At 43.0% G+C, this 16,639-nt stretch overlaps 1 protein-coding gene across 2 annotated transcripts in view; it reads right to left on the bottom strand.

Moving 5' to 3' along the window:
* SORCS3 (sortilin related VPS10 domain containing receptor 3) overlaps nt 1-16,639 on the bottom strand; it is a 585,385-nt gene that overhangs the window by 259,195 nt on the left and 309,551 nt on the right. For both annotated transcript variants that reach the window (XM_004265871.4, XM_049696818.1), the window contains exon 4: nt 15,943-16,101. In XM_004265871.4, coding sequence (XP_004265919.1) covers nt 15,943-16,101 — 159 coding nt within the window. The remainder of the gene's footprint in view (nt 1-15,942; nt 16,102-16,639) is intronic.

Here is a 16,639-nt window from a genome sequence, read left to right as displayed (position 1 = left end):
GTTCAACATTAGATCCTGAATCCTTAATGATCGACTTTGAGAAACTAATTATCATAGGTTTCTCTAAGATATACCCAAATATGACGATAACTATCGCTCTACACACATTATAAATGTATTCAATTTTTTTTTGTATTTTCATTTTTCACAATGAAATCTTTTTTTATTTTTTTTTATTTTTTTATTTATTTATTCATTTTTAATTTATTATTTATTTATTTTTGGCTGTGTTGGGTCTTCGTTTCCGTGCGAGGGCTTTCTCTAGTTGTGGCAAGCGGGGGCCACTCTTCATCGCGGTGCGCGGGCCTCTCACTGTCGTGGCCTCTCTTGTTGCGGAGCACAGGCTCCAGACGCGCAGGCTCAGTAGCTGTGGCTCACGGGCTTAGTTGCTCCACGGCATGTGGGATCTTCCCAGACCAGGGTTCGAACCCGTGTCCCCTGCATTGGCAGGCGGACTCTCAACCACTGCGCCACCAGGGAAGCCCGAAATCTTTTTTTAAATGTTATTACTTTTCATGTCTCATGGTGTCCTTTTTAATGCCCCTCTTTTATTTTCATTATTTTATCTTTTACAGCAAAATTTTCCTCTGGCCAGTTAGTTATGCAGTGAAACTGCTTGCAATGAAACTGCTGTGGCAAAGATTCAATACCTAGAACCCTTTGCAGACTTATCACCATTGCCATCAATTACTCATTTGATCAATGCTTCTCCTTCTATGACAGCAGAGATAGTATCAGTATCCTTCATTCCCGCTTCTCTAGGTCCTGGTACACAGTAAGCACTCAATAAGTACTTGTTGGATATAGTATTTTGACCTGGTGTCTGGGTGATAAAGAGCAGGTTGTTGATCCTTGAAATTAAATACACTAAAAAATAAGAGATGGCTTCTGCTCTTTAAGCTTTTCTTCGTTTTCCCATTTATTTTGTCAATATTCATTTTAGAAAAATTTTTTTCAAGATTCTAAAACATGAATCTCTATTAGAATTTGTTAGAATTTGTCTGGTATCTGTTAGTAAGTTACTTGGGAGAAAAAAGACAAACGTCACAGCATACTTTTCAGTTATTTTTAATGATTAAGTTGTGATACCTGTAATGGTGATTAAATGAATAATATCAGCTTTTTACCTGATTAGTAAAGTGGCATTTTTCAGCATCAAAAAGGGAAAGAGACTGTATAAACCTAAGGGTAGACAGACTCTATCAAGCGTAATGATCTGCTAGTCAGACCTGAAAGCTCCCTTCCGGGGCTGGAGCCTCTGGGCTAGAAGGTTCCAGAGACCATCCATGCCTCAGATAAACACAGGACAGAGTAGATTCCTCAGCCACCTTTCAGAATCCTAATTATGAAACATTCAAGTCCAATATTAGTAAAATAATATTTGAATAGAGAAAAGTTAATCTATCTTTTCTTCCTCACTCATTCCCCAGCTACCTATCACAAACCTTCTGGATTACAATCCCTGGTATCTCTACCAAGCGCTTCAAGTTAAAAAGTCTCCATTTTAAAGCTAATTCTTTTTTTTTTTTTTTTTTGCGGTACGCGGGCCTCTCACTGCCGTGGCCTCTCCCGTGGCGGAGCGCAGGCTCCGGACGCGCAGGCTCAGCGGCCATGGCTCACGGGCCCAGCCGCTCCACGGCATGTGGGATCTCCCCGGACCGGGGCACGAACCCGTGTCCCCTAGCATCGGCAGGCAGACTCTCAACCACTGCGCCACCAGGGGAGCCCAAGAAGTCTCTGTTTTAAAAAGCCTGTTTCAAGAGCTTTCTCAGACAGACACTGCTGGCTGCTGCCTCTGGCACTCAAGAGCAGCCAAGGGAGGCATGGGGCAAAATGTCAGAAAAGCAGCCGAAGGGAAAAACAACCACAAAAGGAGGTCGTCGTCCCCTCCATGTTACACCCTGGTGGCAATGCCTACTAGGGCCTCCCCTCTCCCGTTCAGTGTGCTTGAGAAACAAACACCTCCTGTGTCAGGAAAGAAAGGTGCCGTGGGCACAGCTCACGGCCTTAGATATTTTTGCAGGAAATCAGACCATCGGATCAATGGTGTCCTTTGCCACGTCGGGATTATCAGGCTCCCCTTCTTCCTGTGACTTCTATGCAGTCACCAAGTCTGCTTCTATTTTCAAATCCCTCTATAATTTTTTCCCCTTTCTTTTCAACTCCAAAATTATTATCTTAATTCAGGTCTTCCTTATCTCTTGCCCAGGGACAATTTAAGATCTTTGGATGTCCTAAACACTGAGATACATTTTGGTCTCTCTACCCCTCATGTACTTAAAAAATATAAAACCATAAAATAAAAAGTTTTCCAGTACGCTGATGTGAAAATAGCTTTTTTCTAGATTTTTCTTAAAAGTCGAGAAAGCTTTCTCAAGAAAGTCAGATTTGCACTGAGTTGTAAAACATAAAGAGACAACTAGATAAAGAAGGAGAAAAGGACTCCCGGAGGGAAGTGTCTATGTCCAGGTATTCTGGGCTGAACCAAGAGGATACATTTCCCTGTTGCATGAGTGAACAAAGGGCTTGGGAAAAGGGCTAGAAAGTAAGACAGCATCCAAACTACGATGGTCTGTGTGCTGAGCTGACTTTATCTTCCAAGCTATGGGGAAGCCAATGACGAACTGTAAGAAGATGTATAACACCTTCAGGTCATTCAAACCTCCTTCTGTGAGATCTACTGACATTTTCAAATGCAAAGAGAGAACAAAAACCAAGCATCAGAAACAAAATCAAACACACCAAATCTAGCTTACACAAGCAAACAGCCATGATTCTCAAAAATAAGTTTCTGGCAGAGATTTCTTTCAAACTGTTCCCCAGTGTTCTCCATCTTTTCTCTTGTGCCCTCCATGATTCCCTAACTTAACCCAGGGTCAGAGCCCTTGAGACCTTCCTGACCAGTCTCAGGGACTCTCCTGAGGTTTCCATCCCAGGGATAAGCCTCACCCTCACTTCCTTAACCCCCCCCACCCAACTTCATAGCACATCCTTCCTGGAGGCTGGTTCCATTCCACTTGCCTCAGAAGCAGTCATGCTACACAGAGGAGACGCTTACCCTCTCCTTACACAGGGCATTACAGACCCAAAGGGCAGTAAGACTTTCATCACTTAGCAACCTGGACACGCATTTATGTTATCGGCTAAACTGTATCCCCTCCAAATCCATATGTGGAATGCTAATCCCCAGTGCTTCAGATTGTGACTATTTCTGGAGATGAGGTTTTAAAGAGTTAAGTTAAAATGAGGTTATTAGGGTGGGCCCTAAAGCAATATGTTACATATAAGGAGAGGAAATTAGGACACAGAAACACACAGAGGGAAGACTCTGTGAAGTACAAAGAGAACAGCCATCTAGAAGCCAAGGAGAGAAGCCTCAGAAGAGACCAACCCTGCTGACTCCTTGATCTCAGACTTCAAGCTTCCAAAACTGTGAGACCTTACATTTCTGCTGTTTAAGCCACCCAGTCTTACAGCAGACCTAGCAAATTAATACAATATGTGACAAGACGGGGAACAGGTTTGTGGTTTTTTTCACCATAATTCCTCTTTGGGGGAACTCTTCTTATTTCACGACTGACGTATCAATGTAAAGAGGGGTCATAACTATGACCTAGATGGCCTGTGTTTGGATCTGTGGATGCCTGGGCTTCCAAGAAGTGGATGCAGATAAGTAGAGAATTTTGTCTGCTGTGGGACACAAGACCCACTGAAGTCAAGGGAAGGTCAGTGAGCGTGTTAGTTTCCTCTCCCGGCTGTAACAAATTACCACAAACTTAGTGGCTTAAGGCAACAGGAGTTTATTATTTTATAGTTTTGGAAGTCAGAAGTTCAAATGAGTCTCCTGGGGTTAAAATCAAGGTGTCAACAGTGGAACGGGGAAAAGCCAAATCTGACTAGATGTTGGATCTGTTTCTTTTACTTTAATCTTTGCTTCCCGTTGCTTTTGTTCACTAAAAGGATATTGTCTATACATAATGGCCTGCCTTGGGGAACCCTGCCCCTCTGCCTGAATGTTAAACCAAAGTGCCTTTGTTCAGGGAAACATCCGGACCCTGTCCACCTGTGGATGGCTGCAAGAAAGAAGAAATTAACACATCATCTTCCTGAGGCTGGCCATTCCAGGGGGTATTTGCAAAACTTATGGCCTTTTTACTTTACTTCCTCATCTCCTCCCGGACTCTGTGCTATAAAAGAAAACTGGCCTCCAAACCCTGATAAGATGGTTATTTACAGACATTAGTCTCCCATCTTCTCGGCCTGCCAGCTTTCCGAATAAAGTCGTCTTCCTTGCCTCAACACCTCATCTCCGATTTATTGGCCTGTCGTGCGGCGAGCAGAGCGAGCTTGGACTGGGTAACAACAGGGCTTTCTTTCTTCTGGAGGCTTTGGAGGAGAACCCATTTCCTTGCCTTTTCCAGCTTCTAGAGGCTTCCTGCATTCCTTGCCCCGTGGCCCCATCTGCAAAGAACATCTTGCCAACCTCTGCTTCTATTGTCACATCTCCTTTTTAAACCCTTCTGCCTCCCTCTTACAAGAGCCCTTGTGATTACACTGGGCACACCTGGTAATGCACGACACCCTTCGCATCTCAAAACCCTTACCTTCAGCACATCTGCCAAGCCCCTCTTGCCCTTTAGGGAAATGTATTCACAGGTCTGAGGATTCAGAGGTGGACGTCTTTGGGGGAGGGAGCATTTATTCAGATTATAACAGTGAGGAAAACTAGAGGGTGGCACAGCCCAGGAGGAACTTAGAAACACAGAAATGTCAAAGGAGGTGAAAATTTATATGCTGTGGCCCCTGTCCTTGACCTCAGAAATCTTCCGCTACCACCACCAGTCACAAAATGCTTGTCATAGTTGGTTAGAGTTCCCCCAGGAGCAGACACTGAGACAAGAGCTAAGTAGTTTATTTGGGAGATAGTATAGCAGTAGAGAAATTACAGCCAATGGAGGGCAGTTAATATACAGTATGTTATAAAGCCAGCTAACTCTCTGGGCAAGTAGAGTTTAATCCCATTGGGAAATTCTGGAAAAAAGTGTAAAACTCTTGGGAGTTGTTCCACATGAGAAGTGAGGAAACCATGGTGTCGCTACACTAAATTTTGTTGGTCATTGGCTGAGGGCTGCTCCCACATGTTAATTCCCTGGTACTTCTATAGAAATAGGTAAAGTAGCCTCTAGAGCAGGGGTCCCAAACGGCCCCCGACCCCCCCACCCCGGGTCGCACGGCACGTGGTGAGCGGCAGGCGATCGAGCGAGTGAAGCTTCATGGGCTGCTCCCCGTCGCTCACATTATGGCCTGAACCATGCCCCCCATCCCACCCCACCCCCCGTGGAAAAACTGTCTTCCATGAAACCTGTCCCTGGTTCCAAAAAGTTTGGGGACCCCCTGCCCTAGAAGCTTTGGAGAAAGCCCGCCAGCAAAGAAATGCAAATCTTGCAATCAGATGTCAGTGGGAGCATTTCTATTACAATGGGAATGCCAAATGGATATGGGCAGGACAACCTCCGTGTCTGCTAAAATTAGATTTCTCATGGAAATCAGTGACATGGCTGAGTTTTGCATCCTCATTGATGTGGGGCTGAAACAGTCCATAAATACGAGGTAACAGCTGACATCTGGACTGCACAGAGAATAAGCACCAACAGAAAGCAACTTCTGCGCTTGTCTTACACTTTATGCCTATAAACCGGTCACTCCTGCAACCCATTCTACAGTCTCTTCCACTGAAAAACCAGCCCCGAACTCCTTGTTTTCCGGCCCCCGTTCAGGACTTCCGCAGCACCCCGTTTCCAGTATTTCCCTGGTCCAAAGTTAGTTTCCCCCTCCTCTCCCGCTCCCACCACATTCGGCTTAGACAGAACAGCAATCTACAGTGCTGCACATCTCTATTGCTCTTTTGAGTAGACAAAAATAATATTGGATAGAGTTTCCCTCCACCTACTACTTCCTCCCTTGATTAAAAAAAGAAAATTAAAAAAGAAATTACAAAAATAAAATCCCCAACTGTTATTTTCTCCTTTCATTTCACTCCAAGTCCTCAGGCCTTCCCCTTCATTCTCAGCCATAAATCAGGCATTTCTGGAGTTTCCATGTCCAAATGCACAAGGACAATACGCATGTGGGTACTTTTAAGTAAGAAATCCATGCTCTATAATTTAATTTTCTCCTCTCACATTAAACCTGCCATTCTCCACATAATTGGAGTGATAAATGCAGAGTCAGACTTCATCTTCCTGACTTTCATACCTATCGGTACTCCAAATGCAAACAATTGTGACATTCGACTTTATAAAAATTACCAAGCACACCAACTTCGCTTAATTAAACCATTTAAAAGTTGCTTTTGTTACATTTAATGAATGATATATTACACTGCAGTGAAACATGCAGCGATACAAATACTTCACAATGCTTCCAATTAAGACTCACTTCACTTATGCCAATTGACAACACAAGTGTTCCACACTTCATTCAGTTTGTGCATTTTAAATGAACTGGTTAGTGAGAAGGGTGCTTCTTTGCTAATGAGTTTTGTAATCAAGGCATCTATTTTAATTTCAAATTGGCTAGATTGGGGGAAATTGCTAGACTAAATGGCTGGTACTAATTAGGATTATAAAAATATTCATCATGCCACGGAATTAACATGGGGGTCTGATTTTCCTGCATTTGCACACTGCTTGAGTTTTGGGGGAAAAAAATCTTGACAAATTGTCTTCTCTTTAGCAAATTGAACAAACACTATATCTGTTTTAGCCCTTCTTTTCATTTAAAGCATAATACATATTCATGGTTTGTAAATGAAGTTAAATGATTTCAACTTCTATCTTCATTACCATGTTAAAGATGTCTCCATAAACTTCCTTAAAAAACCCAGATTATAGTATTACCTATTTGAATGGCAAAGACTTGTTTAATCTACATGTTAACCCAAACACTGGAACAAATGGATGGGAAAAGTGTGCAACACTGGATGAAACCCGAAAAAAACAACAACTGCTTTGTTGTTTATTTTCTTCCATAGGCAGAATTACCTAGTCCTATGACCTATCATCAGGAAACAACGTGATGGCTTTCCTGCTCAAGGTTCCAATTCGGCGAGTGCCATTGGCTGAGGGTCCTGAGGGATGCGCTAGAAGAAACTAGATTCATCTGAAGGTCTGGCCTCCATCCAGCTGATTTTGTCGTCTCACGAGTACCGTGTTCTCTGGGGTTAAGGTTCAATGTAAAGTGGCCCCTATGGAATTCTGCCCTGAGGCGGTGGAAAGTCTGTCCATCTACTCGCCAGAGCGAGGTGTGGTGGTCATAGTGGGGGGGGGGGGGTCTCAGCCAGGCTTAGAGGAGCAGGCCAGGCCCCTCACTTTCTGGGTGACCTTGACCAGGTGGATATTGCCTTCAAGAATCACATGCTCACCTGTAACTTGGAAATAATAACACCCACTTTGCAGATTCCGATGCAGATTCAATGTAACCATGTATATGAAAGCACCCATCAGTGCCCATAGACAGGAGATACTTAATGACATATATCTCCATTTCTGAGAAGCGCCTGTATGTTCAACACCGAGTAACGAAACATGGGGAGTGTAAGAGTCACTAGGTGCAAACTCCAATTCATTGCGTATGTCTGCGCCTCTTGGCTCCAGAGTATTTGTTTCCATTACAGCTGTCAAATCACATAACCAAATGCTAATTCAATTTTAGGATATAGCCACAAATCTCATCTGAAAAATCACCAGAATAAAGCGCTTCCTTAACATCCATCTCTAGTGGGTTCTTCTAAATAATAAAACCTCTATCTATCACTGAGTTGTAAATAGTAACTATTGAGGTTATATCCAACAAGAATACTTTCTGTTAGGAGAAAAAAATAGTTCCTAGAGTTTCACAGTTCACAAGGGACCACAGTGAAAAGCAAAGCTAAAGAAAAGAGAAATGTCAGACTTGTTATATTCCTAGTTAGGGAAATTTTCCTCTACACCACATTGCCTCTTGAAAATGTAGTTTAATAGTGACTTGAAATGATTTTACCTAAATTGGCCTTATTCACACCTAAAACCTTTTTTAAGATCACTGCCTTATAATTGAACATAAGCTATGTTCAATAAGCTGTTCAAGGTAGATTACTTTTCAGAATTCTTTAATCATAAAATTAATCTATAATGAAATAATACAAAATTTAAAAAACGAATGTTATTAAAAAACAAACATAATTCCATCATCTTAAGATAACTCAGGTAATGTTTGGGAATATTTCCTACCATCTAAAACTTTTTCTCCTTCCTTCCCTCTTTGCTTCCCTCCTTCCTTCATCTTATTTTATTTGTTACATACTTCTATTCAAAGAGCACTCACTTATTTAATATGAATCATGTATGAATTTATATATACATATAATGTATGCAATATGAGATATACATGTTGTAAGGCCAACTGGCCCAAGGCAGGGGAACACAATCAGATTCACAGGTTGCATCAGACTGAAATTCACCGGACCACCCAGTTCCAGAAACTGCCCTGGAGACATTCCGGACCACCCAGTTCCAGGAACTGACCTGGGGACTTTGAACCCAGCCCAGCCTTCCCGGCTTTCGAGGGGCGGGACTAACGGTCCCCCAGGATACCCGAAAAGACCACCAAATAAGGAATTCCCTGCGCCCTCCCAGATTCACCACACCCCTTTCCCTTCTTCCCCTATAAAATCTTGCCCAACCCTCGCCCGGGCGCGACTTCTCTGGCCCCTTTCTCTCGGACCAGTGAACCTCGCCCGGGAGCGCTCCCTAATAAAGCTCACTTGAAGCTTTCCTCTGTTTCGCGGTGCCGTTTGTTAAGATCCGACCTTACACATGTATTAAATACATATTAATATGTATCCATGTTGCTACATGGTCATCATGACCACCATTTTAATGGCTGAATAATATTCTGGCCAATGTATATATCCTGACTTAAAGTCCCTTGGGGCTCCCCTGGTGGCGCAGTGGTTGAGAGTCCGCCTGACGATGTGGGGGGGTTCGTGCCCCGGTCTGGGAAGATCCCACATGCCGCGGAGCGGCTGGGCCCGTGAGCCATGGCCGCTGGGCCTGCGCGTCCGGAGCCTGTGCTCTGCAATGGGAGAGTCCACAGCAGTGAGAGGCTCACGTACCGCAAAAAATAAATAAATAAGTAAAGTCCCTTAATATTGGGCATTTAGTAAATTTCTGTCCAGATTTTCCCATTATGAGTGACTTTGATAAACATTATTATGCTTAAATCTTTTTGGTATTATGCTGTTGGTGCAGTCTCAAGTGAAGTAACTGAATCATTGGATCAAATTTATGAATATGTGTATGTCTTCTGATACATGTGGCCAAGAGGTTCACCAGGAAGGAAAACCCATTTGCACGACCATCAATACAGCTTCGTAATAATGAGTTTCACCATAACTTTGCCAACACTGGGTATTTTTCTCATGGCACAGAAAGGAACATATTTAAAAATACAACCTATTAAATTAATTTTAAATGAGCATCTTTTGAAAGCTTCCTTATGAATTCTCTGGATTAGACTTACTGAACATTAATGAATTCTTGCCTTTGGCTTAGACTAATTCCCTAATGTTAATATTTTTAGAAGTCTCCTTCTCTGTCATTTACCTCACTTGATATCTTCCAACCTTTCTTCCAAAGAATTCACCTTGTGTCTATTTCTTCACCAGTTTAGCCAGCCATCAATCATCTGCATGAAATTAAAAATGACCCAACTGATAGCGGTCCCACTGCGGGTGGAAGGTAATGACTGAAAAAGTGCACAAGGGGGATTCTGGGATTCGGGTCATGCTGTGTATCTTGATCGGGGTGCTGGTTCCATAGGTGTATTCAGTTTATGAAAATTCACTGAGCTCATGATATGTGCGCTTTTCTGTATGCATAGTACACTTTGACTTAAAATGTTTAAAGACTGACCTGACTTTAAAAGGCCAGGTGCTATCACACCAGGGGGAGTGGTCAAGGTGGAGGCAAAGAATGGAGGGAGGATAGAAGGTGTGGCGAGGTCAGGTCGACTGGGTCGTTAAGTCCAGCTTGCAAAGGAAGCAATAAGCAGGAGAACTCCTAGTTCCAACTGGAAAACTGGAAACCTAGGGTCAGAATTAGGCAAAGGGATCAGAGTTAGGGACCCTGGGCAGCAGTGTGAGCACTAACGACCAGTGCATGTGTAAAGACAAGGTCACTCCATATAGGAAGGGGTGGAGGAACACAGAGAAAATGGTTGCGTTCAACCAGAGGAGGCTGCATTGCGTGAACCTTTGCCCACCTGTAGCTGTAGTCACCTCTTTCACCAAAGTATTGCCATGCCTGAATTTCTACCCTGAGAGCATAACTGCTTTGGGAAAAGTGTTGTTGGGAAGAGGTACCTGCGTACCCTTCTTAATACATATATACGCTGCATCTTCCATTAATTATTTTAGCAAATGTTCTTTTCCCTGACAGAACTGTGGCAGGTTACCAAAAGGAACACATAGGAGGTAGCGGCAGAGAACTGAAGTCTGGGACACGACATAGAAAAAGCAGGCTTAGGAGGACAAAGGCCACCAGATCCATATTTTGCTGAAGGCTGTTCCTTTGAGCTAGCTTTCTCGCAAGCAATGTTGCAAAGCCTGGAGATTCTTACTGCACCACCATTACTGACTGCGAGTTAATGTTGTACATTAAACCAGTTTGGTCATTCAGAACTCAGCTCAAATAGGTTAATTCTAACATCTGAATAACACAGTGGCTGTGCCACCTTTTTGATACAACATAGGGCCATTCTTGCTTGGCCCACTGTTTTTGTTTTCACCTTCAGGAAAGTGGCCTCATGGAAACTGGTGTTTCTATGGTGATGGAGATAACACATTTCTATTGTATTGATGAGACATCTGTAAGATCAGCGTGGGCTCCCCCTAGGTGAGTAGGCCTATGGATTTTTCTTTCTCTTAAATTATGCACATATGATTTTACAGGCACAGAAGAGGACCTAATGAAAATGCAATGTTTTTCTTTAAAAAAAAAAAAAAAAGGCACCCTTCAGTTCTAGTCTTATTCCATGGAAAATAAGCTTCAAAACCACGAGCATCCCTAGTTAATCCCCATCAGTTTTGTCCCCACCAGGAGGGGAGCCACGAAACCTGCTCCTGTCAATGGCTGCTAAGGAACGCTACCATCACCTGCTAATCCTGGAGGCTCTGGTGCAATTACATTTCTAATCTGAGGGTTTACATGAGAATATAAATGAAAGGAACAGCTTCATTTGTATCCAGCATTCTAGAAGTACAAGGTTAAACTTCCCTTTGAATTTTCAGGCCCTCCACACACCAGATACACCCTAATTCACCAGTGTCCTGCTCGTGTGTGGCAGCACCAGGTAGGGTCCAATCAGGAAAACCTACCTGGAACCACTGCCATCTCCTCTGCTGCAGACCCTATTTTGCCAGTGACCTGACTAAAATTGCATCAGCTTCCTAACCAGCTTGTCACTCTGTTAGCTACTATTGAACTTGGCGGGTAGCCAGACATAAAACAAAAACAGCAACCAAAAAACCCCATAGTTGCATACCCACCTCCCTCCCAACTACCATAACAGCAACCCTTCATTATGTGTGCTAGTGTTTCAGAAAGTGGTTTTTACATTGAAATTATGGGCAATTCTAGACCAGTCTAGCCCAGAAGCATATGAAAAATAATAAGTCTGAAATCCCATTGAGATCCTCATCTCTGATGACTAAAGCAGCTAGATTTGTTAAAGTTTCATTTTGTCAAGAAGATACATGATAATAGAGAGCTCTGCGATCCCACCTCTCAGGCAGAAAAACAGCTATTTGCAACTCTCCATCTCCGTGGAAGTCCCCCTGTCCAGGATGTATGCATCTGTAAATACATGAGCATGTGCCCATTTTTTAAAAAAAAAACTATACTGAGTCTTTTGTCAAAATGAGGGATGTTTAAACACCCAGCTTTCTATAGCTATGAGAACAGCACCTATCTCTTAAGAGGACTGCAATGTCCTCAAAACCTAGCTCAAAATCTTTCAAAAGTTCTCAGTTTCAATAAGATTACTGAACCATCCAGCTAATCCAGAACGTCACAATGTGAGCTGTTTCGGTCACCAGCAAGGAAGTAGCCTGATGGGAGCAAAAGAGAATCCTGCCTCTTAAATAATGGGTAAATATACAGCTCTCCCAAGATGTTCTAGAGCTTTGGTTCAGAGAGGAGAGGAGAGGAGTAACTTTTCTTATGTCCAACTGGTCAACCATAACCTATTATTTCTGCTATTTTTTTTAATCTCAAAGGTTTTTTATAAAACATCTCCAAGCTTCTTGTACCCAAGAAAGAATCTCTTGTTTTTACTAAGAACTGAGTCAGTGAATATTAAAATGCAAGATGGCAGGAGAATCTGTAAGGCAGAGGGGAGCTGCCATAGTCCTGTGGCAGGACTCACAGGATGGCCAGAATAGAAGGACTTGGTCAAAGGCCCAAGTCACACTGAGCAGGACACAGAAAGGACTTGGCTAGATCGAGACACAGCAGAATTGGAGAGGCATGATCCTTCAACAGGGTCAAGTGCAAGGTGCATTTGCCCCCACCTCCATACCCCTTCATAGCTTTGGAAGTTGGAAGGCTTGGATCACTTTCACCCCCCACCAGGCCCTGACCAGTACAAGCGAGCCCTGTTTCCCAGGTGATTCACAACCTGCCATATAGCATCTCAAGGAACATAACGTCATGTGCAGCTCTCAACTTCTAGACACAATTTTGTTCTATCCAGAAGGTATTTCCTTAATTCTCCAGCAGTGCCCTTACCGAGTAAGAACTCCTAGCAAGTCTCCTGCAGCTTTGGGGTAGCAATTTGGAAAGTAGAGCAACTGGATATTGTCCTTTTAAAATATCATTCAATTAGGTCTTTTGTAATACATACAACTAAAGAGATAGCCTTACCAATTCTAAAGAAATGGCTAGTGCATTTCATCAAAGGCACAATAATGGAAACATTGATTGACTCCTCGCCACAAACATCTCCCTTTGATGCTGCAGTTACCTTAATACTAGCACTTTTCATTTTCTCTAGAAGAAACCAGCACCTCAATACATGCACATCAGAGAAGGCAGCAGTCTGAAGTAAGACACTGGTATATCAATCTCAACCACCCTTGCATCTTCATCTGCTGCTCCGTGGCATCCCTCTCCTTGACTCTAAACCAGTAAATTACCCTGAAATAAAGAAAAACTCTGCTGTAACCTGGATGCCTGGATGATGTTTTATGGCATCTCTACAAATGTTGCCAGGGGATCATCGGCCTCCTCACACCATTTATTTAAGAGTGGCAGGGCGCTGGTTAGAGACTTTACGGACCTGAAGAACACTCAGCCACTTTACACAAAAGATGCCGACAAGAAAGAGAACTTAAGGAAGAATACATCCGGAAATGTGCAGTGTGATTAGAAAAATCCAGCAGCTCCCACTGCCACATTTCCAAGTATCTTTACCAACTGAAAAAGCAACCACCGAGTCGGAAAGTATCTTGAATGCATTATATCCACAAGGGTACTTCACAAGCAATGCCGTAGATGTTCTCAGTGCTGTGGAGCTGGAGAAAAAGAAGAGTTCTTCTATAGACACAAGGCATATTGCATTTGGTTTATTAACCTCTTGGCATGAGACGTCGGTTGCCTCTAACCTAGATTGTCTCAGCATAAGTAAACACATGGGTTAAGGGTTCTGAGTTTCATCTAAATAAATTACCATACCATTTAACATCCAAATGATTTTTTTTTCAATGCATCTTCAAAATTCCTAGCTATACTAAGCATCTAAACTCACAGACTATCTGACATTTGGCTAAGTCTTTCATACAATATCCACCTGATGTCATGAAAGAAATTTATTTGCAATGGCTTTTGTTCTGCAAATGTCATGTGGGTGTCCTTAGGGAATTGCATTTAGCACCTGGCGCCTACCATGAGGCTCTATTAATGAGAGATATAAAGGTTATGTTGAAATTATTGTTTAAAGGTGCTGACATCTCACACACACACACACACACGCACATGCACACACACTCATTTACAAATTATATATTCAAATATATACTGAAGAGCAACTGTTTCAGGACTTAAGAGAGAACAGAGAGAAGAAGCTATTTCAACCAAGGTTATTCTGTAGATATCTCTATGCAATATAGTGTTCATAATTATCCATTTCCTTTCACTGATTGAAACATTGTTACACAATAGTTTGGCATCAAACACTGTACTAAGGTTCTGGAGAAAGCAGGAAATACAAAGAAGAATTAAGTCTCTTAGGTATAAGTTGATCAGCTATAAAGGGCTCATTACCATAGCACCAATGCATTCATCCACTAATTCATTTGCCTAACAAATACTGATGATCAGTAAGTAGCAGGCACTGTCCTAGGGTCTGGTGCTACAACTGTGAGTGAAACCAGACACCGTCCTGCCTTCCTAGAGCTTGCAATCTAGTGAGAAATACAGATGATGCCAAATTCACATCAGTCAATGGAAAATCTCAACCGTGACAGGTACCCTTGAAGGGAAGGGTGCATAGCCTTACGAGAAAGAACACCAAGGGGGATTTAACTTTATCAGGGAGTTTAGGGAAGACGTCCTGCAGAAGTGATGCTACATCAGAGATCTGACAGTGAGGAGGTGTACTTTAGGGAAGAAGATCCCAGGCCCAGGAAAGGGAGCAAGGGGGACAGCTGGGGCGGGGAGGGGACTGAAAGATGGCCATTGAAAGGGAAGTGCTAACAGTGAGTCAGGAGAGAGAAGGAGGGACCAGACCAAGTAGGTGCTAATAGAGCCTACTACGGAGGACTTTGGTCTCTTTTTCTGCGAGTAATGAGAAAATGCTGAAGGAGTTTAAGCAAAGGCATGAAAAGATCTACATTTGGGAAATATATTGTTCAGGTGATAGTATGAACACATACTACAGGAAATATTAAGGATACCTCCTAGGTTTGCAACTAAATGAGTACAATTAGGGAATACTGGAAGAGAACCAACTATGCTGGGGGAAGGTCAAGAGTTCATCTTTGGGATATGTTGAATCGAGAAGCTTTTGAGATATACAGGAGACAAGGTCAAGTACACAGCTGGATGTATGGATCTGAAGCTCAAAGGGAAGGACTTATTGGGCTACTCTATCTTGGATGTACTTTTAGAAAATAATGAAATGGGGCTTCCCTGGTGGCGCAGTGGTTGAGAGTCCGCCTGCCGATGCAGGGGACACGGGTTCGCGCCCCGGTCTGGGAAGATCCCACATGCCGCGGAGCGGCTGGGCCCGTGAGCCATGGCCACTAAGCCTGCGCGTCCGGAGCCTGCGCTCCACAATGGGAGAGGCCACAACAGTGAGAGGCCCGCGTACCGCAAAAAAAAAAAAATAAAAAAATAATGAAATGGACATGTTTGAGGCTTCCCTCCCTTTGCTAAACTGAGAACAATGGTTATATTCCAATTCAAAGGTGTGATGGGATATTCCTAGACTTGGAGTCTGACAACAGCATCCAAGCCCTGGCTCCTCCAGCTAGTAGCTGTGTTTGAACAAGCACCTTAGCTTTTCCGCACCTTTGTTTACTATAGTTCCATAAAATTATTATGGATATACATTTCCTACTTACAGCACAAGGTTGTTTTAAAGGTCAAATGAGTAAAATCATAGAGAAAACTCTCTCAAGCCTGTTAAATGACAAATAACATTGTCAATAAATGAAATATATCTGCCTGCATATTTTGATATGAAAGACTAGAAAGGAAAGTTAACCAGCTGCAGACACAATCAACGTGGTTGGAAGGATACAATATCACTGAATCCCCTCCAACATTTGGATTGACTAAGCAAGTGCTTTTCACCGGGTGGTACCTGAGTGACAGGACATGAATGAAACCGGTATTTGTTCACCTTTTGATCCAGACTGTAGGCCAGCACCCAGTCCTCTTGCTTGGGGTGAAAGAGCAGACTCTGGATATAGAAGGTGAGCCGGTATTTCTGATAGGTGGCCCCTTCATCTGAGCTGATCAGTATACTGCTCTCCATCTCAGGATCACTAAGAAGCATGATCTAAAGAGAGGGGAGAGGAGAAAATATAGACAGAGTTAGCAGGAGAGAATAAATACAAGAAATTAAGGCATAAATATAAAGTCATCTGTATTTCTACAGCACAGCACAGAAAGGGGCATCTGGGCCTCTAGATGAAATATTGATATTTTTCTAACCCAGTTTAGTCCCTCATTGCTGAATTGAGCTAAAATACTGTTCAAGGTTAGGTCTGCATACAAATGAGGATTCATTTTTTTGAGGTCCTTCTTTTATTTATTTTTATTTTTATTTATTTATGTTTTTTGCGGTACGTGGGTCTCCCACTGCTGTGGCCTCTCCCATTGCAGAGCACAGGCTCCGGACGCGCAGGCTCAGTGGCCATGGCTCACGGGCCCAGCTGCTCCGCGGCATGTGGGATCTTCCCGGACCGGGGCAGGAACCTGCGTCCCCTGCATCGGCAGGCGGACTCTCAACCACTGCGCCACCAGGGAAGCCCGAGGTCCTTCTTTTAAATACCTTCATTTTTGATGTTTGTACTTGTAAGTACTGGAAGTTTATT

This window comes from Orcinus orca, chromosome 14 (assembly GCF_937001465.1).
Source record: "Orcinus orca chromosome 14, mOrcOrc1.1, whole genome shotgun sequence".
In the NCBI taxonomy this organism is placed as follows: Eukaryota; Metazoa; Chordata; class Mammalia; order Artiodactyla; family Delphinidae; genus Orcinus; species Orcinus orca.
This window is presented reverse-complemented; position numbering and strand designations above follow the sequence as displayed.